Source organism: Pan paniscus, chromosome 8 (genome assembly GCF_029289425.2).
Source record: "Pan paniscus chromosome 8, NHGRI_mPanPan1-v2.0_pri, whole genome shotgun sequence".
Taxonomy (NCBI): Eukaryota; Metazoa; Chordata; class Mammalia; order Primates; family Hominidae; genus Pan; species Pan paniscus.
Window position 1 is genome coordinate 58,503,349 of NC_073257.2, and position 26,650 is coordinate 58,529,998.

Genomic DNA, 26,650 nt, shown 5'->3' on the forward strand with positions numbered 1-26,650 from the left:
AGTACCATGGCGCGATCTTGGCTCACTGCAGCCTCTGCCTCCTAGGTTCCAGTGATTCTCCTGCCTCAGCCTCCTGAGTAGCTGGGATTACGGGCATGCGCCACCACACCCAGCTAATTTTTGCATTTTTAGTAGAGACGGGATTTCACTATGTTAGCTAGGCTGGTCTCGAACTCCTGACCTCAGTTGATCCACCTGCTTTGGCCTCCCAAAGTACCAGGGTTACAAGTGTGAGCCACCGAGCCCAGCTGAGATCTGATGGTTTTATACATGTTTGACAGTTGCTCCTTCACATGCTCACACTCTCTGTGCGGCCACCATGTAAGTCGGACCTGGTTCCCCTTCTGCCATGATTGTAAGTTTCCTGAGGCCTACCCAGCCATGCGAAATTGTGAATCAATTAAACCTGTTTCCTTTATAAATTATCCAACCTCAGGTATTTCTTTATATCAGTGTGAAACAGACTAATGTGCTTTCCGATAATCACGCTTCGGAATTGGGGAATTCAGACTACCTGGGATCAAATTGTGGCCCCACCCTTAGCAGCCATGTAACCTTGGGGAGGTTACTTACCTTCTCTATCTCAACTCCTTCAGTAAAATCTGTAAAATGACATTGTTTCTGAGGGTTAAATGAGCATAGCACAATGTCAGGCACACACTACTTGCCAGATGTCGAGTATTCATCTTTATTGAAATAGGACTGTGGTAAGCCACTTTATGGCTCTCGATTTTATATGAGAAAATCATGCTTAGTGCCTTGTTAGTAAAAGAAAGAAAATCTGAAAGTCCCTGCCATGGAAGGAAGAAATAGTGGGGAGAAAAGGGAGTTGGTAAGTTTCAGCATTTCAGAGCTTGGAGGGACAAGTTAGGTTTCTATTTTATGGAGAAGGAGGTGGAGGCAGGATGGGTCCTAAGGTGTCATTCAAAACACACAGCCATAACTCTTTATTGAGAGTAGAGCTAGGGCCCCAGGGATTGCTGTGGTCAAGTTGCGGACAAAAATGACCACTCGTTGGAAGACAGGAGAGGAGTGTTTAGTTACAAAAGCAGTCAACAATTCAGGTGTATCTATATTCAGTCAGCAAAGAAAACTTGTTCAACTTGGTTGCTAATGGGACCCACTCTACTGAGGCTTTGTATAGAACTCATAGAGGAAGATGGCTTCAAGTAATGAACTACCCTGTGCTTTTCTTAGGACTAAAATCTCAGGAAGCTGGTGATGAATGAAAACCTTAGTCCCACTGGCACTGCACGAGGGGCCAGGAGAGCAGCAGCATCATAAGCCACAGGGTGGGGCAGCCAAGGCAGGGGCATTCTGAGCTGTTGGGGAGGGGTGGCAGGCAGGGTGGGGCACTGTGAGCTGTCGGGGAGGGCATTGTGAAGTGTGGGGTGGGGCATTGTGTGCCACATGCCTGGGCTCCCACCTGGGACCAGTGGGCTTCAGTCTGTAGGTGACTACAGAAGGAGGAGGAGCTCCGTCTGTTCTCTCTTCAGGCAGTTGTTGTGTCTCTCAGCGTTTGTTGGGTTCACAACCTATTAAATAAGCCGGCTGGTCTTCACCCTCCCAGACAAGTCAACTCAGGGGAGGCAGCAGGGTGCGGGCCTTGGCCCGCAGCCCTAGCTGGGGCCGTGGCTGGGGCCGGGGCTGGTGCCCGGGGCCGCGCTGTGAGGTGGGCAGGCGAGGAGCGGGAAAACCATCTCTGCAGGTGCAGCATAGCCTCGGCCTAGGACAGCGGGAGTGCGTGGCCAAAGCTGTGAGCAGAGGCACAGGTGGTGGCAGACAGTAGAGGCGCCCCATAGGGAACATACTGACCTGTCGTGTGCACCCTAGCGTCAGCCTCGAGTTTGACCAGCAACAGGGGTCGGTGTGTCCCTCTGAATCTGAAATCTATGAGGCAGGAGCTGGGGACAGGATGGCAGAAGCGCCCATGGCTGCTGCTGTACAGCCTGCTGAGGTGACTGTTGAAGTTGGTGAGGACCTCCACATGCACCACATTCATGACCGGGAGATGCCTGAAGGTAAGGAGGTGATAGGTGCCATCTACCCTTGGTTTGCCTCTGGCTGCTGCTGTCCCCAAGGTTCCCTTTGAGGCATCCCCCACTTCGAGCTCCTTTCTGCTTGTAGCCAGCTTTCCCGGGGGCTGGCCAGGAATAAAAGCTGGCTCTGCCTTGAATTCCCACCCCTTAGTCTTTCCCCACCGAGTCCAGTCAGTTTCTTTTCGCCTCCCCTCCCAATCGCCCAGTTCTTGCTCTCTCATCTCATTCTCCCAGGCTGGCATGGGACCATTTATTTATGGCTCTTGTCGAATAAGCAGCAGTTGAATAAATGAGTTGATAAATTTTTATAAATGATTATATCTTTTTTCTTTTCTCCCTCGATACATATAGCTTTGGAGTTTAACCTTTCTGCCAATCCAGAGTCAAGCACAATATTCCAGAGGAACTCTCAAACAGATGGTGAGACAACAGTGTCTGTAGCTCTGTTTATTATCCTGTGGGACTTTGTTTAGGCTTCTTTGAGCTATTCTCCTCCTTTTCTCAATAAAAACTCAAATATCCCAACTTTTCAGTACCCATCTTATTTTTTCTTTGTACCTATCCAGATGGTACCTAAGTGAAGGAACCAGGTAAGTGCCTAATTGTTTCGTTTGTTAAAGTAGCCAAATCTCAGGACAGTTCCTATTCAAATATTTGGGGATTTCTTATTTAAAATCAGAATGGAGGTTGCCATGGGAGAGGCTATATGGTATTCTTAATGGGCTGCTTTAAGTCACCTTGATAGAAGCTGCTTAGTTTCTTCTAACTGTAATTTGAACACAGAAGGAAAAAGAAAAAAGGAGAGTGCTTAAAATAATTGTGAAAGGTGTGAAATGTCACAGCCGGGGCTGCAGAAAAATGGTTGTGTGTGTGTGTTTGGGGTTTCTCAAAGGAGTTTACCTATGAGGCTCTGATTACTTTAAAATTCTTACTTTAACAGAAAATGTGTCTCCAGATTTATTCTGGTGACTTAACAGACTTTATTTACCTCCTTGTTCTAAAAGAGAGGTGGGGATTGGTTCATGGTCAAAACTTTCAAAAGACATGAAACGTCAATGTAGACTTTTAATGTGTAATATAAAGATTGCAGGTTAAAATGTCAGACCTTCCCTGTAAGAGTGTTTGTTGCCGTGGCTCCCCCTTTGTCCCTTCCCCTCCTGACAATAGCATCTTGTTCAAAGATAAGAAAGTCACAGTTTTGGCTGGGCTTGGTGGCTCACGCCTGTAATCCCAGCACTTTGGGAGGCTGTGGCAGGCGGATCACCTGAGGTCAGGAGTTCGAGACCAGCCTGGCCAACATGGTGAAACGCTGTCTCTACTAAAAAAAAAATACAAAAATTAGCTGGGCGTAGTGGCGCATGACTGTAGTTCCAGCTACTCACAAGGCTGAGGCAGGAGAATTGCTTGGACCTGGGAGGTGGAGGTTGCAGTGAGCAGAGATCACGCCAATGCACTCCAGCCTGGGTGACACAGCGAGACTCCGTCTCACAAAAAAAAAAGGAAAGAAAGTTGGAGTTTTTTAGTGTCTACACTGCTGGCAGAGGCAGGGGATGGGAGCCGGTAGAAAAGAGAAAACAATTAGTTGGTTTGCCTCTAAAATTTTGCAAAGAGATGAATCTAAGTAAAAGTAATTCTGGGTAATAATATGGTTCTTGAATAAAAACTGAAATTTTCAAAATAGAAAACATTGCATCATAAACATATTAAATCCAGTTGGCTTATTGGTTTCATTTAAATGCTAGAGATTTCATTACTGTAGAGGAAATGTCTTATAGCTCTTCTATTTAAACTTTGGTTGGGCTCTTAATTTTTAAAGAGGTAGGATAATTAAGACTCATTATGAGTGTGACTTTGTAACTTGGAAGTACTATCTTCACATTTCAAGATATTTAAGGATTGCTTTAGAATAAACAAATGTATTACGTGAATTAATTGATTGTACCTTTATATACAAAGCATGTAAGTACTTGTGTAAACTTATACTCTGCTTGGTGATGTTAGGAAAGCCTGATGGATGTTACACACCAGTTAGTAGATGGGTAGTGTTGGATGAGAGCCCAAAAATGGCTCTTTATTGTCATTCTTTAGGATTACAACACAGTTTATGTATGTCTCACTTGGCCCTTTCCAATACAAATAAGTCCTGTGTATGTTCTCCCTATGTATTGCTAATGAAGAAATGAAAACTTAGAGATATCACATGACTATGGAAGACAGCTACTCAAGAGAACTAAGGTTCTGTGTCCTCAGAATGAAATGGAAGTGACAGATATGATGAATTTACTTTTTAAAAATTTTAAAAACTCTAGAATACATCTTATATTTTGCCTATAAAACAGACCTGTCTTTTAAAACTTACTGCCATCTTGATTTATTTTATGCAAAGTTGATTTTACACAACTCAAAGCCAATATTTACCTCTTCTTTTTTTTTTTTTTTTTTTTAAATAAAGGAGGGTGTCATTATGTTACTCATGCTGGCCTCAACTTCCTGACCTGGGTTCAAGTGATTTTCCCATCTCAGCCTCCTGAGTAGCTGGGACTACAAGCATGTGCCATCTTGCCTGGCTCTATCTTATGTCTATACATTCATTTCAATGGATAAGAATCAAAGTAGAGATAGTGAAATAGCCTAAATGTAGCAGTCGAATAAACGAGTTGATAAATTTTTATCAATGATTACATCTTTTTTTCTTTTCTTCCTCTATGCATATAGCTTTGGAGTTTAACCCTTCTGCCAATCCAGAGGCAAGCACAATATTCCAGAGGAACTCTCAAACAGATGGTGAGACGACATTGTTTTTTCCGCCAAGAGAAAGAATAAAAGCTCTTGTTTGATCAGGTTATAGAAAGTATTTAGAAAAACTCATATTGGTTTAAATTTTTCACCTTTTCACATGTTCACTTGTCTCATTTTAATATGTGATATACTTTCCTTTAGTTGTTATGATGTTAGTGAAAACGTGTAACCTTTTTGTTTATACATTTTGCCATCTTTTTATCAACACAATTAATTTGTCATGTGATGGAGGAGTCATGGATTTCTCTTTATAATTCTTGGATTTATCTTTATTTATAATTAATGGATTTATTTTTATTTATAATCCCTTTTCCCTTGCTCCAAAAAGTACACTTTAAAGATGAATGATAGAACTTAGGCTTCAGCTTGGTTTTCATTTAAACAATTTAAAAAACATAGTTGTTTATCATCAGGGATTGAATCTGTGATTTGGGCCTCCTCTTACACAGTCCTCTGACCACATTCATTTACCACATCCAAGTTCATGCTACTCAAAAGTTTTAGGTTATTAACTTTTTCATTTGATGTAATGTAAATTTAAACATGCCCTACTCCTGCTTATTTCCCTTAATGTTATGTTAAATCCTCATTTATTTGCCAACAAGCCATACACAGCCAAGTTTTCCAGTTGACTTAAACAGCAAGAATACAAGTGAGGGTTCTATAATAATATGCGAAGTAATGCAGCACAGTAAAACACGGGAGTTTGTAACCTTTGTTTTTATACTTTGAGTAGACTTTGCCCATCTTGAGTCAGTTATTTCTGGTTAGAATTTGTCTTCATTTTTTACATTACTATAAAGAGATACCTAAGGCTGGGTAATTTATAACAAAAAGAGGTTTAATTGGCTCAAAGATTTTCAGGCTGTACAAACATGGCTTTAACATCTGCTTCTGGTGAGGGCCTCAGCAAACTTACAATCATGATAAAAGGCAAAGGGGAAGCAGGTGTTTCCACACGGTGAAAGAGGGAGGAGAGAGGGGAAGGGGAAAGGTACCACACTCTTTTTTTTTTTTTTTTGAAATGGAGTCTTACTCTGTTGCCCAGGCTGGAGTGCAATGGCACGATCTTGGCTCACTACAACCTCCATCTCCCAGGTTCAAGCAATTCTCCTGCCTCAGCCTCCCGAGTAGTTGGGACTATAGGTGGGCACCATAACACCTGGCTAATTTCTGTATTTTTGGTAGAGACAGGGTTTCACCATGTTGGCCAGGCTGGTCTGAAACTCCTGACCTCAAGTGATCTACCCGCTTCAGCCTCCCAAAGTGCTGGGATTACAGGCTTCAGCCACCGCGCCTGGCCAGTACCACAGTCTTTTAAATTACCATAATGAGAATTTGCTTATTACCATGGGGATGGGACCAAGCCATTCATAGGGAATCCACTGCCATTACCCAAACACCTCCCACTAGGCCCTATCTCCAACATTAAGGGTCACATGTTAACATGAGACTTGGAGGGGCAACATATCCAAAACATATCAGAATTGTATTCCCCAGTTCCTTCCAGAGCCATGGGCTTCTCACACCTAGAGAGCATGGAAGCAGTAAAAGAAAAGCTATTCCATGTCCCTCACTCTTCAGTGGTAGGAACTTTTGCCTACAAGGCCCTTCCAGCATCAAAGGCAGAGGCAGTGTAGGAAACAAAGCATGGCCCAAGTCCCTCTTGGGGCTTTTATTATTCTGGCCTCTTTTTAGGGAAAAAAAAAAGTGATTTTTTGTGCTGCAGACACCATGTCCAATTAGGTTTGTATACTCATTTTAACATCAAAATTTAGGCCAGGCTCTGTGGCTTACACCTGTAATCCCAGCTCTTTGGGAGGCTGAGGTGGGTGGATCACGAGGTTAGGAGATCAAGACCATCCTGGCTAACACAGTGTAACTCTGTCTCTACTAAAAATACAAAAAAAAAAAAAAATAGCTAGGCATGGTGGCACATGCCTGTGGTCCCAGCTAGTCAGGAGGCTAAGGCTGAAGAATTGGTTGAACCTGGGAGGCAGAGGTTGCAGCGAGCTGAGATCCCGCCACTGCACTCGAGCCTAGGTGACAGAGTGAGACTCCATCTCAAAAAAAAAAAAAATTTAAGATAGGTTACTTTCCAGTTGTGTAATGACCGTTTTTTAATTTTGTTTTGTTTTTAGTGACATATTAGTAGATAACCACTAAGTGTGGTTCAAGATGCTTACAGGGATTCTGTTGCATCTAGAGATAGGTGTCTGGTCAGGAAGTAGTTCTTAGAGCTGTTAGCTCTTAGAGTCTGATAATTAAAGTAAGCTATGTGTAAATGCAGAATGAGAGAATACTAATGGATCATGGCTCATATATGCAACAGTTAAACTTTTTATTAGCTAAATTTTTCATCTGGCCTAATTTTTTTGCCCTTTTCTTTTGTACATGAGGATTCTTTCATTTGTATGTAATAGAAACAAAAAGTAAACTAAATGAAAAACTAAGTTTTTAGATTTGACTTATGAAATTAATCATGCCAGGTAATTTAAATTATAAATTATTGAAAATTATTTTTTAAATGGAATTTTGTCTCATTTTACATAGGAGTAATCAGTAAGATGTTAACAACTACTTTTATTTTATGGTATTTGTATCAGAAGTGACCAGTTTTCTTTTTTATTCTTAGTTGTAGAAATAAGAAGAAGCAACTGTACAAACTATGTAAGTAAACACTCAAATAGTTAAGAAATTGATAGCTTGACATAAAAGGATGTCTCTCTTGATTTCTTTAAATTACAATGTGGACCTGGCGGTGGTAGCATGGACCTCTTTTTGTGGATTTTCTAAATCTCTTCTATTTTCCTGAGTATTAAATTTATCCAGAAAAGTGTTTAGCTTAGCGTGTCCACCTTTTAAAGATTTCTGACATTTAAGTTAAATTTCAATAGTCTGGTTCAAAAGATCTGCCTTAAGGCTGGGCATGGTGGCTAACGTCTGTAATCACAGCACTTTAGGAGGCCGAGGCAGGCTGATCATCTGAGGTCAGGAGTTTGAGACAACCCTGACCAACATGGTGAAATTCTGTATCTACTAAAAATACAAAAGTAGCCGGGCGTGGTGGTGCATGCCTGTAATCTCAGCTACTCAGGAGGCTGAGGCAGGAGAATCACTTGAACCCAGGAGGCAGAGGTTGCAGTGAGCCAAGATCGCGCCATTGCACTCCAGCCTGGGCGACAGAGCGAAACTCTGTCTCAAAAAAAAAAAAAAAAAAAAAAAAAAAGGGCCTTAAATATTTAATCTTATTTTTAATGAAAGAACAAAAATAGAATAGCTAAGTTAATTGCCAGCACTGTCTATTGACTTTCTATCACAGCAGGTAAAAGCGTACCTTCCCCGCTACACCATGATCTTATGTTTCTCCCTGTGTTTCTTCCAATTGTAGCACACTTTTTAATTAAATCAGTAATATTTACATGATTATGACTCTGCAAATATTATTCACTGCTAAGTCATATGGTGTTTTCACTGTGCCTCTGCATTCCATGTCCTTCATCCTGTCTCTGAAACAGTTCTGAAATCTGAGCACTTCTGCAGTTCTCCTGGATCTTCTTTTTTCCTAGCCTACGTTAGTTTATCTATCCAAATATCGTTAAGTAGCCTCTGGGTGCTCTGTTTGCTTTCACATCCATTATTTTTTAGCATGAAGCTAATTTTCTGAGTATATTCATTTGCCTATTTTCTAACAGCTGTTTTTCCCCCAAGTATTGTAGCATTTATCACATGCCTTTCAAAGATATTTTCCATCTGCGAAAACACATCTGTTCCTTTTTATGTCTGTGTGGGGGGCAACTTTCTTTGGCCTTTTGTCATCCTAGTTCAATATAGCGTGGGTTTCCCTAGATATGCTCGATGTCTGCTTTTCTGGGCTAACTCCTTAAAGTCTTTTGGGATCTCACGTAACTGCTGTCTTGTGTGGGATCGCCTGAGTCCTAGATTCTGTGTTTCCTTCTGTCCTGTTATCGTCTCTAGTTGTACTTGAACACATTTTCCTAGGTGGAGATGTTAAAAACCCTTCTCTTTGATAGAGAGTACACCTCTAGGTTGAATCTAAATTGTATGGTTCTGAAGACATTTTGCAGTTGTGCTCTTATTACAGTGTTGTTCTTGAATCTATTGCCAGTGTGGGATACGTTATTTACAACCAGGTTTTAGTTATCTGCGGAAGCTTTTTAGAATCTCTCTCTCTAAGGTTCTGAAATTTTATAACAGCTTGTTGGGGATCTTTTCATTTTATTGAGGCTACTAAACCTGCAGACTATCTCTTCTTGAGAATTCTTTTTTATTTTCTCTGTTACTTTTTTACTGATAGTTTTGTTATTCAGATGCTAGGCTGCTTAGACCAGTACACCTGCATTGATTTTTAATTTTTCCCCTTCTATTTTTTTCAGTTTGTCTTTTTATTCTAGTTCTGGGATATTCTGTGACTTTATCCTCTACTATTTCTATTGAATTTTATATTTTTTGAGAGTGTTTTAAGATTTTTTTTTTTTAAGTTTTGCTCCTGATTTTGACTGGTCCTATCAATTCCTTTTTTCTATTGTTTTGATCTCTTTTCTTGGAGGCTTCCCTCCAATGTGTGGTGGTCCCTGGCCTGCTTTATTTGGAAGCAGGATTTCTGTTAACTGATAGCACTCAGTGTGAGGCCTTAGAAGCCTGACTAGCTTTTCATTTGGGAGACCTCAGTGTATTATCTGGGGATCTTTATTGAAGACATTTCAGTTTCTTCTGAGAAGGATCTCCCAATTTTCTGCCTGGAAAGTAAAAGCAGGCCTGGAAAGGAAAAGCAGAGTTAGCGAAGAAAGTTGGAGTTCCATTTTTGGTGTACAGTTTTCTTTATATCTCAGGTTTAAGCCATGGTATCTCTGAGCCAGAAATTCTCAGGTTTGATATATCCAGAGAACACACATCTAAGTTTCTTGTCAGATGGAAGGACAGGTGGACTTGGGGCTCTAGTTAGAGATTTGCAACTGACCTTGCTGGCTTTTTTTTTTACATTTTACCCTACTTTCCAAAGTGCCATTTGCCTGTAAGTTCACAACCTGCCTTTAGTTCTGCAAGACAAACTGGCTCGCTTCTGTTCCAGTCACTTTCTGTAGTCACCAAAGTTGTGTTTCTGTGTTATTTACCACTCCTTTATCTACTTTTTATGTCTCAGCATTTATTAAAAATTATCTCTGTCAACCTTCTGTGCTGGTCATGGGCGTAACCTTTATTTTATGACTAATGAGGCTTCCGGAGGGAGACGAAATAAATTTGTGGTCAATCTATTATATTTAATCCAAATTTAGGACCTATGTTTAAATCAAAGTCTAATTTGAGTATAATGATATCAAGCCAGAGAATTTTTTAAATTAATGTATCTATAATAAGCATATTACACTTTTCTCCTAAGGCCTTGTTTAATATTTTCATTCAAAGTTTATCCACTGCCATATGCTTCCCATTACTTCACAACATAGATGGAGCTGTTTTCCTGAATGCCCAAAGTGTTAGAAATATTTAAGTTAATTAAGATTTGTTCATTTTTAGCCTGGTCAACATAGCAAGACCTCATGTCTACAGAAAGGTTAAATAACAAATTAGCCAGGCCTGGTGGCATGCACCTTTCGTATTACCTACTCAGGAGGCTGAGGCATAGGATCGCCTGAGCCCAGGAGTTTGAGGCTGCAGTTAACTATAATTGCACCACTGCACTCCAGCCTGGGCAACAAAGGGAGACCGTGTCTCGGAAAAAGGAAAAAAGTTACTAATTCTTTAAAAACTTATCTAAAATTTGTCCTGCCCAAAACGAGAGTGAAAAATATGAACTTTAGTCTTTGTTTTATTTTATGTTTGCTGAGAAAAATGCTGTACTTTATTTATTTATTTATTATTTCCATAGGTTTCTGGGGGAACAGGTGGCATTTGGTGACATGACTAAGTTCTTTAGTGATGATTTGTGAGATTTAGGTGCACCCATCACCTGAGCAGTATCCACTGAACCCAATTTGTAGTCTTTTATCCCTCACCCTCCTCCCAGCCTTTCCCCCAAGTCCCCAAAGTCCATTGTATCATTCTTATGGCTTTGCTTCCTCATAGCTTAGCTCCCACGTATGAAAGAGAACATGATATTTGGTTTTCCATGCTGAGTTATTTCACTTAGAATAATAGTCTTACTTCCATCCAGGTTGCTGGGAATGCCATGAATTTATTCCTTATTATGGCTGAGGTGGTATTCCTCATATATATATATATATATATATATATGTATATGTATATCACAGTTTCTTTATCCGCTCATTGATTGATGGGCATTTGGGCTGGTTCCATATTTTTGTAATTGTAATTTGTTTGAGTTCCTCATAGATTCTGGATAATAGCCCTTTGTCAGATGTATAGACTGTGAAGATTTCCTCCCACTCTGTGGTTGTCTGTATACTCTGCTGATTGTTCCTTTTCCTGTGCAGAAGCTCTTTAGTTAAGTCTCACCTATTTGTTTCTGTTGCATTTGCTTTTGTGTTCTTGGTCATGAAGTCTTTGCCTAAGCCAGTGTCTAGACGGGTTTTTCCAATGTTATCTTCTAGAACTTTTATGGTTTCAGGTCATAGATTTATGTTCTTGATCCATCTTGAGTTGATTTTTGTGTAAGGTGAGAGTTGAGGATCCAGTTTCATTCTCCCGCATGTGGCTTGCCAATTATCCCAGCACCATTTGTTGAATAGGGTTTACTTTCTTCACTTTATGTTTTAGGTGGCTTTGTTGAAAATCAGTTGGCTATAGGTATTTGAGTTTATTTCTGGGTTCTCTATTCTGTTCCATTGGTGTATGTGCCTATTTTTATATCAGTACCGTGCTATTTTGGCGACTATGGCCTTATAGTATAGTTTGAAATCAGGTAATGTCATGCCTCCAGATTTGTTGTTTTTGCTTAGTTTTGTATTGGCTATGCCGGTTCTTGTTTGGTCCATATAAATTTCAGGATTGTTTTTTCTAGTTCTGTGAAGAAGGATGGTGGTATTTTGATGGGAGTTGCATTGAATTTGTAGATTGCTTTTGGCAGTATGGTCATTTTCACAATATTCATTCTACCCATTCATGAGCATGGGGTGTCTTTCCATTTGTTTGTGTCCATGACTTCATTCAGCAATGTTTTGTAGTTCCCAACGGCATATCAAAAAGATAATCCGGCCAGTCACGGTGGCTCACACCTGTAATCCCAGCACTTTGGGAGGCTGAGGCGGACGGATCATGAGGTCAGGAGTTCGAGACCAGCCTGGCCAACATGGTGAAACCCCATCTCTACTAAAAATACAAAAGTTAGCCAGGCGTGGTGGCACTCACCTGTAATCCCATCTACTCAGGTGGCTGAGGCAGGAGAATCGCTTGAACCTCGGAGGCAGAGGTTGCAGTGAGCCAAGATCACCGCACTGCATACTCCAGCCTGGGCAACAGAGCGAGACTCCATCTCAAAAAAAAAAAAAAGATAATCCACCATGATCAAATGGGTTTCATACAAGGGATGCAGAGATGGATTAACATACACAAGTCAATAAATGTGATACATCACATAAACAGAATTAAAAACAAAAAAATCACATGATCATCTTAACAGATGCAGAAAAAGCATTTGACAAAATGCAGCATCCTTCTATGATTAAAACCCTCAGCAAAATCAGCATACAAGGGTCATAGCTCAATGTAATAAAAGCCATCTATGACAAACCCACAACCAACATAATACTGAAAGGGGGAAAAGTTGAAAGCATTCCCCGCGAGAACTGGAACAAGACAAGGATGCCCACTCTCACCACTTGTATTCAACATACTACTGGAAGGCCTAGCCAGAGCAATCACACAAGAGAAAACAATAAAAGGCATGCAGATCAGTAAAGAGGAAGTCAAACTGTTGCTGTTTGATGATGATATGATCATATACCTAGGAAACCCTAAAGACTCCTCCAAAAAGCTCCTAGAACCGATAAATGAATTCAGCAAAGTTTCAGGAGACAAAATTAATGTACACAAATCAGTAGCTCTGTTATACCCCAGAAGCGACCAAGCTTAGAATCAAACCAAGAACTCAACCCCTTTTCTGATAGCTGCAAAAATAAACTAAAATAAAATAAAATACTTTGGAATAGACCTAACCAAGGAGGTGAAAGATGTCTACAAGGAAAACAACTTTAGTATTTTTAGTGGGTTAAAATGAGAGGCAGCAGGTACAGCAGAAGAAGTCAGTGCGCGGGCATCCGCATCCAATGGGTACTGCACCTTTGATGGTAAGGCTTTGGTTTTGACTTACTAAATTACTAGGTACGATTATTTTCTAGTTTTTGTCATTAAACCTTAAAACTACTAAGTAACCCCTTCCATTTCTTGTTAAACATGGTAAAATTTCATACTCTCATTTATGCTGACTGACGTTAGATTATTTGTTTCTATTTTGTGACTATCTTAAATAATACCTATAAACAGTAAACTGTTAGTAGTGTTTTTGCTGTAATTAAATGTAGTAAGACTTACCTTCCAAATGATAACTGAATTGTCAAACACTTGTCGAAGTTTTGGATTTACTCAAAATTCTATGCTCAGCAGCTGGAGGTAGGAAGAGTAAGGGCCCTCCCTTACTCTTATGGAGAGGCATACTTTCTCATGAGGGGAATACTCTGCAGGAATTAGCATCTTGTAAGCAGTGGTGAATTCAACTAATTAGTGTATAAAAATACATTTTTTGGTGTGGCTGCCGACAAAGAGATCCAAGAGGGTACATGGAGTCGAGCTTGCTGAAGCAAGGAAAGAGAAAAGCAGTATTCTAGGCAGAGAGCAGGGGTAGAGCAGGAAAATGGCTAGGTGCAGGTCAGATGATTTATAGAATGAAATTGATCAAGTTTTGAAGTGAATGCAAAGTATTCTCTGAGAGTCTCATTTGAGTCATGTCTTGGCAGTCTTATTTAAACATGAAGTGAAAGTTAGATTTTTTAAGTTGTCATTTGTTTTCGGGGTGTGAGAGAATATTTAAGTGATACTCTTTTTATCCTCCACATAAGAAAATAGGACTAGAGAAACCTATGGCTTCCTCAATTGTTGGTGGCCTAGCAGCCCAGGCACACAGAGCCTCTGAATCTGAAACACTTCTTTTGTAACAATATCACCTGAAATAATACATTTAGGATTAGTAATTTAGTAAATGCATTAGTCTTGTATTCACTGCAATAAAATGCTCTTGTAGCAGGATTATTTAATACACTACATTTTATCGTAGTAAATAAATAATAGAAGGGCTGGGCGCCGTGGCTTACGCCTGTAATCACAGTACTTTGGGAGGCTGAGGCAGGCAGATCGCGAGGTGAGGAGATCGAGACCATCCTGGCTAACACGGTGAAACCCCGTCTCTACTAAAAATACAATAAGTTAGCCGGGCATGGTGGCGGGCGCCTGTAGTCCCAGCTACTCAGGAGGCTGAGTCAGGAGAATGGCGTGAACCCGGGAGGCGGAGCTTGCAGTGAGGCGAGATCGCGCCACTGCACTCCAGCCTGGGCGACAGAGCGAGACTCCGTCTCAAAAATAAATAAATTTATTAATTAAGTAAGTAAGTAATAGAAATTCTCGGCTGCTTTTTATTGCTGTAGAAAAAAAATGAAATCTTATTTTAAACTTTTCTTTTTTTTTTTTTTTTGGGACGGAGTCTCACTTTGTCTCCCGGCCTGGAGTGCAGTGGCTCGAACTCGGCTCACTGCAAGCTCCGCCTCCTGGGTTCACCCCATTCTCCTGTTTCAGCCTCCTGAGTAGCTGGGACTACAGGGGCCTGCTACCACGCCCGGCTAATTTTTTGTATTTTTAGTAGAGACGGGGTTTCACCATGTTAGCCAGGATGGTCTCGATCTCCTGACCTCGTGATCCGCCCGCCTCCACCTCCCAAAGTGCTAGGATTACAGGTGTGAGCCACCGCGCCCGGCGAAGCCAACTTTTCCCATTATTTTTAACGGTAATTCATAAAATCCTTGTTAGGTTTGATGACAGGTACCATATTAAGGGCAGCATTTTATAACCCATGTCTTAAACATCATCTCTGGAAGTTGAGAGCCTCCAATGGGTTTTCTATAGAGTGCACATGATACCACACTCAGGCAGTTCATGGAGTGTAAGACATATCTTAGTGCTTTGTCATTTGACATTTTAACTGAGAAAAAAATACACTTTGATAAGTTTGACTTACACTTCCCTTCCCCTTCAGGTATCTACTGAGCGTTTCAGTCGACAATACAGCTCGTGTTGGACAATATTCCTTGATGACAGCACAGCCAGCCAGCATTATCTTACAATGACAATAATATCGTGAGTACAACTATGCTGCCGAGGGACAGATTCCTTTATTCTAAAATTATTTCAGCCATTTGGTTGTCCTCTTCAGCAATCAGTTTAAGAAATTGGAGTCAACCATATATGGATATCCAGATTCTAAATATTAAATATCAGTTTCTCTTTTAATCTTAGACGTCGTGGTGGAAGGAAAAATCAGTTAGCAAAGAAGCAATCCCAGAAACAGTGTTTCTTTTTGATGCCTTTATGCCTTTAGACAATGTTGAACACAGTGAGAAGGATAGGTTCCCTTTATTGAATGTATTTTGTGGAAACTTAGTTTTTCAATGCATCATAGGCCTAAATCAGTGTGCACTACTTTGGACATTATCATCCTTGGAAGAAGGAACAGCTTTTCTTCTTCTGGCACCACAGTGTATCTGCATTTGAATTTCTCCCATTGTGCATGAGCACCTCGTGGGCCACAAAGATGCGCTTTGAGAGCACCCTGAGATGAAGTTTATTTTAAAAGGAACAACAACCAACACCACCACCAGCTCCACAGGGGCCGTCCAGTGTACATTATTCTCATCTCCTTGGGTTATTAGTCTTGATTTTTAGAACACAGTTTGGAAAGTGCTAATTTAGAATATTAATGTCTTTATTTTTAATTTAACTTTTCATTCTGTAAACATAACTAGCTTATAAACAATTTTGTTTCAAATGCACTAGCCTTTTTAGCTAATTCAATTGTCAATAACTTTTACTTCAATTAAAAGTGGCAAGTTTACACTCATAATAATGTCACTTTCCTCCCTCCCTTTTAACAATAGTTGAGAGGAAATTGTGTTTCGAACAAAAACTGGACTCAAACTCTGTCTCAAGTCCTGAGCTTTGGGACCTATTGAGTAATCACTAAATGTCTGTAGTCAGCCAAGTCTCTTAAATCTTTGAGCACACATACACAAAAACTACTTTGACTAGAGTCCCTGGCTTCTTCTGAGTTCCAAAGATTTTGATATGTTAGCATATAATTCAAAAGCAGCTTTGAAGATTAATTTTGCTGAAACTAATTTCGTGCTTTTTTCCTCATTATTCTACTTTTTAGAAGTCTACTTTTGAGAGTATAGTAAGTTTTAATTTGCCACCAGCAAGTTTGAGAAATAATCATTTGGTGTATTCACTATTGGTGAAATAAAGTTATTGAACAAATTAATAGGGCAAATTGGCTTCAAGAAGATATTTTGAAAAATGTTTTATCATGAATCAGTAGTGCACTGTTGTCAGTGGGATAGGTGGAACTCGCTGAGATCACTTATGCAAGGTTTTTTTTCAAAATACAAGTCTGCAAACACATGTGTCTTCCCATCTCCACTTTCCCTCTATCTCTAGGCACTGAGAAGCCTTTTAGGAGAATCGGGATGGATGTGAGGCATCTTTCTGTGAAGAAAAGCATTCCAGAAGATTCTGATTTTCACCCCAGCTCAATCATTCCAAACTTTGCTGCTGATTGAAATCACCTGGGAAACGTTTACCAAGAACCTTGATGCCCAAAGCCATACCCAATACTAATTCAATTAAAATGCCTCATGTTGAAGATGAGGCAGATATTAAAGCTTCTCAGGCGATTTTAATGTGCAGCAAAGTTTGAGAGCCACTGCTTAATTTGAGTTTAGGACAAGAAACTGCTCCTAGTTGGTGGGACCTTGGGCAAGTCAGTTTTAAGGTCTGTTTCCCTGATCTGTAAAACGAGTGTTGAATTAAATGTCACATGAGGTCATTGGTCCTTTCAAGCATGTAACTTTAAATTCTGTGATTTTAAAATTATTTCAGAGATGAAAACTACTTGAAGCACTATAGACATATCCATCTCACATGCTAATGTTACAGGCTTTTTAAAAAGTGCTAATATTGTGTAGACCTATCAGTAGAATTGAGATTTGCCTTCCCTCAGTTGTTTTGAGCCTCACTCTACAAAATTAGCTGGGCGTGGTGGCACATGCCTGTAATCCCAGCCACTTGGGAGGCTGAGGCAGGAGAATCTCTTGAACCCGGGACGCAGAGGTTGTGGTGAGCGGAGATCACACCATTGCACTCCAGCCTGGGCAACAAGAGCGAAACTCCATCCACCCCCCGCCCCCCAAAAAATTATCTGAGCATAGTGGCACAAACTTGTAGTCCCAGCTTCTTGGGAGGCTGAGGCATGAGAATCGCTTGAACCTGGGTGGTGGAGGTTGTGAGGAGTCAAGATGGCACCACTGCAGTCCAGTCTGAGCAAGAGAGACGGACTCTGGGTCAAAAAATAAATAAATACATAAAATAAATCGCATGGGACGAAAGGTTTCGTGGGTAGAAAAGCATATAACAGGGAAATCTGTTATTATTTATATATTGTAATCACCAACAGAAACGCGTCTTCTAACGGCATATTTCCTTGCATTTTGGTTCTCATATTTTTGTAAAAAACAAAGAAATGAAAACAAAGTGCCCTTATGGTACTGTTCTGAACTAGAAGATTTGAATTTCAGGGCCGCTAGGAGAGTTTCCTCTGCTCCCCTTTTAAAAAATGTCTTCAGGCCTAACAAATGATAACATCTATTGTTATACATTTTTTTTCCTTCCACAGTGTGACCTTGGAGATACCTCATCATATCACACAAAGGTGTGCTTTTTAGAAACCTGTCTTGTTATTCTAGCTAATTACTTTGCAAGATATCAAGCTCACTGTTAGGTCACAGCTCTAGACATCATAAGCTGTATTGTGCCTACTAAAATATCGAAGCAAATTATTTGTATTTTCTTTGTTCCTTAAGACTCTCGTAATTCTTAAATGATTGAGAATCTCAAAGAGTATGTGTTTATATTGATTATATTGATATTTAGTGTGGTAGAATTACACAATTGAAATTTTTTCAAAATCTATTTTTAGTTTAGATTTCACAGCCTTACCACTGTTGATATTATGGGCTAGATAATGCTTTGTTGTGAGGACTGTCTTGTGCATTGCAGAGAGTTTAGTAGTATTCATGGCCTCTACCAACTAGATGTCAGTAGTAACCCATGACCCAGGTTATAACAACAGAAAATATTCCTTGAGAACAGTATTGTTAACAGAAATTTTTCATTGAAAAATAACTTTTCTACAACAAAAAGTTGAATAAAAAGTGTGTCATGTGTTTATATTATTTAAAGTCTCTCATGTTGAGCTTAATAGGAGACAAATGGATTCTCTAGAGCTTTCTTTGCAATTTGCTTTAAAGAAGCAATAAGAGGCTGGACACGGTGGCTCAAGCCTGTAATCCCAGCACTTTGGGAGGCTGAGGTGGGCGGATCACAAGGTCAGGAGATCGAGACCATCCTGGCTAACACGGCGAAACCCCGTCTCTACTAAAAATACAAAAACTTAGCTGGGCATGGTGGCACGCACCTGTAGTCCCACCTATTCTGGAGGCTGAGGCAGGAGAACCGCTTGAACTTGGGAGGCGGAGGTTGCAGAGAGCTGAGATCGTGCCATTGCACTGCAGCCTGGGTGACAGAGCAAGACTCTGTCTAAACAAACAAACAAAAAAGCAATAAGCTGGTGGGGCGCAGTGGTTCACATCTGTAATCCCAGCATTTTGGGAGGCTGAGGTGGGTGGATCACTTGAGGTCAGGAGTTTGAGACCAGCCCGACCAACATGGTAAAACCCGCCTCTACTGAAAGTACAAAAAATGGCTGGGCGTGGTGGTGCATGCCTGTAGTCCCAGTTACTTGGGAGGCTGAGGCAGGAGAATCGCTTGAGCCTGGGAGGTGGAGGTTGCAGTGAGCCGAGATCTCGCCATTGCACCCCAGCCTGGGTGACAGAGAGAGACTCTGTCTCAAAAAAAGAAAAAAAGAAGCAATAAGATGACCTAACCTCATGCAAATATGTAGTTGGTAGAAGGTGTATTTTTAAAGTTTTCAGACAGTTGTGGGTATTTGTTAACACTAAATCAAAACTTCACAAGTGGTGGTTTCTTAAATTAGTTACGGTGGCATTTTACATATTAATAAATTTATTCCATCAGTGCTCATTGATCTTTCTTGCACAGTAAATGGATCTTTTGCTCCATACTTGCATTTATAATATCATGCATCAGTTACTTGGAATATATTGGTTTATGTTTTATTGTGTCAAAAATCGCTTTTAGTTTAACCACCAATCTTACTTTAACACGCCTTTAAGTATTGAAAAGCTGCCAAGCCTACAGTAGAAGGAACAAGTTTTTCAAAGTCCACAGGAAAGCTTAAATTTTATCATTGGGAACAAATACGTATTTCCCTTGAAGTGACAACCTCTCACTTCATTTATTTTTGAGAATGATAGTTGAACTGGTTTTTTAGACCGAGTTTCACTCTGTCACTTGGCTGGAGTGCATTGGCATGATCTCAGCTCAAGCAATCCTCTCACCTCAGGCTCCTGTGTAGCTGGGACCACAGATGTGTGGCACCACACCAGGCTAATTTTCTTATATGTTTGATAGGGACAGGGTTTCGTTATGTTGCCTAGGCTGGTCCCGAACTCCTGAAGGAGCTCAGGCCATCTGCCTGCTTTGGCCTCTCAAAGTGCTGGGATTTTACAGGCGTGAGCCACTGCGCTGGCCCAGTTGTACTTTTAAATAAAAATGATGTTCTGTGAAAAAAGTGATTTTTCAGTTCACAGTTAAATCATGGATTCTTTAAAAACAAAAAAAAAGCCCTTCTGGTTAACTTTCCACTTATTCAGAATATTAGAGACATGTCAAGATTTAACAACATTAATTTTTACTGCTTCATCAAAGACATTCTTAAGAAATTCAGGCTGTGTTTTTTACCTGTAGGGGACAGTGAAGAATAGAATGACTACTATTGTAATTGGTACCACTGCCTTGATTTATGCTGAGAAACCAGCCATTGTACCCACTTTTGCTTTTATACAATCATGGCAAGTGTCAACGAAAAAGCAGGCAATGACTTTGTATTACTTTCACAAATTTTTAAAATTTTTCATCAGCTTTCTCAGGTTTAATTAGTATGATTCAGAACAGTGTTGGCCAGGCATAGTGGCTCAGGCCTGTAATCCCAGCACTTTGGGAGGCCGAGGCAAGCAGATCACCTGAGGTTAGGAGTTCAAGACCAGCCTGGCCAACATGGTGAAACCACATCTCTACTAAAAATACAAAACTTAGCCAGGAGTGGTGGCAGGTGCCTGTAATCCCTGCTACTTGGGATGCTGGGGTAGGAGAATCACTTGAACCTGGGAGGCGAAGGTTGCCATGAGCCGAGATCACACCATTGCACTCCAGCCTGGGCAACAAGAGTAAAACTTGGTCTCAAAAAATAAATTAATAAATAACAGTTATGACCTCTTAGGCCTTCTGGAAGGGGTCTTCGGGATCCCGAGAGGTCCACAGAGCACATTTGGAGAACCACTGGTTTATACACAGGCACAATGCATTAGTTTTACAAAGTTTAAAGTTCATCAAAGACTGGCCTCTTAAAAAGGCAGATGAGTTTGTCATTCAAACAGCAGAAAATACATAAATACATCATGAGAGTATACTACAGAGAACTAAAGAGAAAGGAAGCTAGGAAATCTGAATCACATTTACATTTATTAAAGTTTACTACTACTGCTTTGTAGAACATTCTTGTGTTTCAATGTGTGGTTAGAAGAGTGAAAATATGTTTGGTTTATTGCCATGGCCTGTTAGGGAGAGCCAACACTCATGGGCATTTCTGACTGGTTATCATATAAAAGGCTTCACGGTACAGGCCATGATGTGCTGAGAAAGAAGAAGTCAGGAAAGCCTCTGCAAGTCAGGATCCAGGAGAAGAATTCGTAAAAACTGCTTTGGTAAAGTAAACACCAAAGCACACAGGAGGCAGTATTTTACTAAACAAATATTATACTAAGATATTAACAGTTTTTGAAGTAATGCGCTTTCTTATTTTATAGAGATGCAGATAGATCTTTGAGGACACTTGATGAACAGTTACACTCATTTGCGGTAAGTGGCACTTTTATTGAGGTTGTATTGTCATCGTACACTTGTATCTGTTTCATGCCGAAGTCAAAGCCATCTTTTTTTAAATCTTCCCCATTTCATGTTGCATTTAGTCATCTTAAGTGTTGTATAAAGAATGTGCTGGAGTAAGAACTGATCTGCAGCTCTGTTTAGTTAGTGAGCTAGTATGAGTAAATATACTATCCAAACAACAGAAAATATATATATATATATATTTTTTTTTTTTTGATGGACTCTCTTTCTGTAGCCCAGGCTGGAGTGCAATCGCGCGATCTTGGCTCACTGCAGGCTCTGCCTCCCAGGTCCCTGTTCAAGCAATTCTCCTGCCTCAGCCTCCCGAGTAACTGGAATTACAGGCATATGCCACCATGCCTAGGTAATTTTTTTTTCTTTTTTCTTTTTTGTAAAGACAGGGTTTCACCATGTTGGCCAGGATGGTCTTGAACTCCTGACCTCGTGATCCACCCACCTTGGCCTCCCAAAGTGCTGGGATTACAGGTGTGAGCCACCATGCCTGGCCCAGAAAATGTATCTTTTTAAAAGGTAATTGTGAGCTGTCTATAGGACCCTGCAAGCCACTACCCAATTTTTGAAGCCATTCCTCCTTCTGTTCCACACAGGTTTCCACTGTGCACATTACGAAGAAAAGAAATGGAGGTGGGAGTTTAAATAACTATTCCTCCTCCATTCCATCGACTCCCAGCACCAGCCAGGAGGACCTTCAGTTCAGTGTTCCTCCCACTGCCAACACACCCACGCCCGTTTGCAAGCGGTCCATGCGCTGGTCCAACCTGTTTACATCTGAGAAAGGGAGTGACCCAGACAAAGAGAGGAAAGCCCCAGAGAATCATGCTGACACCATCGGGAGGGGCAGAGCCATCCCCATTAAACAGGGCATGCTCTTAAAGCGAAGTGGGAAATGGCTGAAGACATGGAAAAAGAAATATGTCACCCTGTGTTCCAATGGCGTGCTCACCTATTATTCAAGCTTAGGTGATTATATGAAGAATATTCATAAAAAAGAGATTGACCTTCAGACATCTACCATCAAAGTCCCAGGAAAGTGGCCATCCCTAGGCACATCGGCCTGCGCACCCATCTCCAGCTCTAAAAGCAATGGCCTATCCAAGGACATGGACACCGGGCTAGGTGACTCCATATGCTTCAGCCCCAGTATCTCCAGCACCACCAGCCCCAAGCTCAACCCGCCCCCCTCTCCTCATGCCAATAAAAAGAAACACCTAAAGAAGAAAAGCACCAACAACTTTATGATTGTGTCTGCCACTGGCCAAACGTGGCACTTTGAAGCCACGACGTATGAGGAGCGGGATGCATGGGTCCAAGCCATCCAGAGCCAGATCCTGGCCAGCCTGCAGTCATGCGAGAGCAGTAAAAGCAAGTCCCAGCTGACCAGCCAGAGTGAGGCCATGGCCCTGCAGTCGATCCAAAACATGCGTGGGAACTCCCACTGTGTGGACTGTGAGACCCAGAATCCTAAGTGGGCCAGTTTGAACTTGGGAGTCCTCATGTGTATTGAATGCTCAGGAATCCACCGCAGTCTTGGCACCCGCCTTTCCCGTGTGCGATCTCTGGAGCTGGATGACTGGCCAGTTGAGCTCAGGAAGGTTATGTCATCTATTGGCAATGACCTAGCCAACAGCATCTGGGAAGGGAGCAGCCAGGGGCGGACAAAACCCTCAATAAAGTCCACGAGGGAGGAGAAGGAACGGTGGATCCGTTCCAAATATGAGGAGAACCTCTTTCTGGCCCCACTACCCTGCACTGATCTGTCCCTGGGCCAGCACCTGCTGCGGGCCACCGCTGATGAGGACCTGTAGACAGCCATCCTGCTGCTGGCACATGGCTCCCGTGAGGAGGTGAACGAGACCTGTGGGGAGGGAGATGGCTGCACGGCGCTCCATCTGGCCTGCCGCAAGGGGAATGTGGTCCTGGCGCAGCTCCTGATTTGGTACGGGGTGGACGTCATGACCCGAGATGCCCACGGGAACACAGCGCTGACCTACGCCCGGCAGGCCTCCAGCCAGGAGTGCATCAACGTGCTTCTGCAGTACGGCTGCCCCGACGAGTGCGTGTAGTATCTGTTTTATTTGACTGCAGTCTCCTTGGTGCAAAAACAAAATGGGAAAAATAAAGATAACTCAGAATTTCAAAAGGAAATCACAAATTCAGCTTATAATAGCATTTTCAGTACTTTTCATAAACTAATACACAAAATGTTGATTTTTCTGACCATAAGACATATTTTATGTCCTTTTGCCAAGGTGGATGTGTTAGTCTCAGGCCCTCCTGGCCACATTGCCCAAGTCACACAGGCTTCTGTATTATGTATTTAGATAAGATGTGTGAAAATATATTTGAAAAAAGTTCATAAATATGCATTGATTTTTGTACACATGGCACCTCTTTTTCATTTTTATTTTTTATTTTTGGACCATGTTTTGCTCTGTGGCCCCAGCTGGAGTGCAGTGGCGTGATATCTGCTCACTGCAAGCTCTGCCTCCCGGATTCACACCATTCTCCTGCCTCAGCCTCTCAGGTAGCTGGGACTACAGGTGCCTGCCACCACACCTGGCTAATTTTTTGTATTTTTAGTAGAGACGTGGTTTCACCATGTTAGCCAGGATGGTCTTGAACTCCTGACCTCGTGATCCACCTGCCTCGGCCTCCCAAAGTGTTGGGATTACAGGCGTGAGCCACCGTGCCGGGCCCATGGCACCTCTCTTAATTTATAAATTGAACTGAATGTGAAGTAATCATGTCAGCTAGTTGAGATAAGAGGGTTACAGATCGGCTGGGCGCAGTGGCTCACACCTGTAATCCTAGCACTTTGGGAGGCCTAGGTGGACTGATCACCAGGTCAGGAGATCGAGACCATCCTGGCTAACATCATGAAACCCCATCTCTACTAAAAAATACAAAAAATTAGCTGGGCATGGCTGGGCGTGGTGGCTCACAACTGTAATCCCAGCACTTTGGGAGGCCGAGGCAGGCGGATCACAAGGTCAGGAGATCAAGACCATCCTGGCTAACATGGTGAAACCCCATCTCTGCTAAAAAAAAAAAAAAAAAAAAAAGCCAGGTGTGGTGGCGGGCACCTGTAGTCCCAGCTACTCGGGAGGCTGAGGCAGGAGAATGGCGTGAACCCAGGAGGCGGAGCTTGCAATAAGCTGAGATTGCACCACTGCACTCCAGCCTGGGCGACCAAGCGAGACTCCATCTCAAAAAAAAAATTAGCTGGGCATGGTGGCGGGCACCTGTAGTCCCAGCTACTTGGGAGGCTGAGGCAGGAGAATGGCATGAACTCAGGAGGCAAAGCTTGCAGTGAGCGGAGATTGTGCCACTGCACTCCAGCCTGGGCAACAGAGCGAGACTCGGTCTCAAAAAAAAGAAAAGAAAAAGAGGGTTACAGATCATTGCACATGGAAAATATTCCCAGCAGTAAACACTTCCATTAATGTGATCTACAGCTTTTAAAAAGGAGCATCTCAGAATAAGATGGTGGTACAATTTGCTTATTGAGAAAGGAAAAAAAAAAACACATGAGTATATTACAAAGGGAAAAGAAGGAATGTGATTTCTCATGATTGAAAGCTTGATTTAGATTGCATACAGCTTTTGCTACCCAAGACCAAGCGGCTCTGGCAAGACAGGGTGGTTTTCCAAATGCCAGACCGAGGTGCCTTATGAAGGCAGCTGCCGATGGTTCCAGATGTAGAGAGATAGGTGATGCAGGAGGGAAAGCTGGATTGGAAAAGGGAGAGTTTTGTAGATGGGCTACGCTCATTGTGCCTTTGAAAGAGCAGAGCCGGCAGCCTCTAGTCATCATTTGGATATACAGGACTAGAGCATGAATCTGATGTAGAGCTACAGAATGAAGAGCAACAGCAGCTGTTGAAATACCGAGAAAGTGTGTAGAATGAAATTGGACAAGCCAAGCATGGTGGTTTCATGCCTTTAGTCCTAGCTACTTCGGAGGCTGAGGTGGGGGAATTACTTGAGCTCAGCAGTTTGAGTCCAGCCTGGGCCAGATGGTGAGACCCTGTATCTTAAGAAAAGAAAAAATAAGACCAGGTACAGTATCTCATGCCTGTAATCCCAGCACTTTGGGAGGCCAAGTTGAGAGGACTGCTCGAGTGTAGGAGTTCAAGACCAGACTGGGCAATAAAGTGAGACGCATTTCTACCAAAAAAAAAAATCAAGAAATTAGCTGGACATGGTGGCACATGCCTGTGGCCCGTTACATGGCATGGCAGGCTGAGGCAGGAAGATCACTTGAGCCCAGGAGATGGAGGCTGCAGTGACCCATATTCATGCCACTGCACTCCAGCCTGGGCAACAGAGTGAGACCCTCTCTCAAAAACAGATAAAGTGGACAGAAAATAGGTCGGTAAGGACTAATCATTTAAGGGACAAGCCCCCAGAAGAGTGGCTACTAGAGTGGGAGGAGGAAAAGCAGAAGGAGAAAGAGTTGAAGACAGGCGAGGCTGTGGTCCCAGTGCTGAATTCTGCCAAGCAGTGACTTGATTCATGAACACTCACTGGATGCTGACTCTGTTGCTCTTCTGAGTGCTGGGGTAGAGGAGAGGAGAGGTGGAGCACAGTTCTTGCTTTTATGAGCTTATGTTCTAGGAAGTTCAAGTATTTTTTCAGGTAGTATGAAATAGCAGGAAGAGGAAGCAGGCTAAAGGGACACAGAGTGATTGGGGGCTATTTTAAGTAGAATGATAAGGAAGAGCCTGTCTAGAGAGCTATTTGAACAGTGACCTGACTGAAGGGACAACAGAAAGCAGTGCTGACATTACAGGTAGCAGGATGACTGCCAAGACAGAAACGCATTTCATATGTGTTTGAGGAACAAACAGCAAGGTGACCAGCATGGGGAGAGTGAAGAATGAGGGAAACCTTGAATGAGAATAAAGCAATTCCATCTTGGATGCTAATCTGCCATGTTCTGATTAATCCCAGTTCCAAGAATTCATCTACGATTTGTATTTTATCTTTTTAAAAAAATATTTTTTATTTTTTATTTTTTGAGATCGAGTCTCACTCTGTCTCCCAGGTTGGACTGCAGTGGCACAATCTCAGCTCACTGCAAACTTCACCTCCTGGGTTCAAGTGATTCTCCTGCCTCAGCTTCCCGAGTAACTGGGATTACAGGCGCCTGCCACCACGCCTGGCTAATTTTTGTATTTTTAGTAGAGACGAGGTTTTACCATGTTGGCCAGGCTGGTCTGGAACTCCTGACCTCAGGTGATCTGCCCACCTTGGCCTCCCAAAGAGCTGGGATTACAGGCGTGAGCCACCGTGTCTGGCCATACACATCCCTGCTGAAGCCCGCATTACCCTTTCCCTATGCTATATAAGCCCTGGGTCGGGGAGGTGGGGGTAATGGCGCAAGGATCCACCATCTTATCTTGGTGCCATCCCTGACTTGGCTTCTGTTCATAAATGCCTATTAAATGTTTCTTTCTGAGAAA

General features: G+C 41.9%; 1 protein-coding gene across 2 annotated transcripts; it reads left to right on the forward strand.

The window, feature by feature from the left end:
• Positions 1-656: 656 nt before the first annotated feature.
• LOC129393048 (arf-GAP with GTPase, ANK repeat and PH domain-containing protein 5-like) lies at positions 657-26,650 on the forward strand. Of its 2 annotated transcripts, XM_055092706.2 has the most exons (8): positions 657-2,021; positions 2,391-2,459; positions 4,755-4,823; positions 7,474-7,508; positions 15,061-15,161; positions 17,752-17,787; positions 21,083-21,134; positions 21,773-26,650. In XM_055092706.2, the coding sequence occupies exons 1-8, from the start codon at positions 1,916-1,918 to the stop codon at positions 22,988-22,990; spliced, it is 1,686 nt and encodes a 561-aa protein (XP_054948681.1). In that variant the 5' UTR covers positions 657-1,915; the 3' UTR covers positions 22,991-26,650. The 2 variants fall into 2 exon arrangements, with proteins under 2 accessions (XP_054948681.1, XP_054948682.1); XM_055092707.2 differs by lacking the exon at positions 17,752-17,787.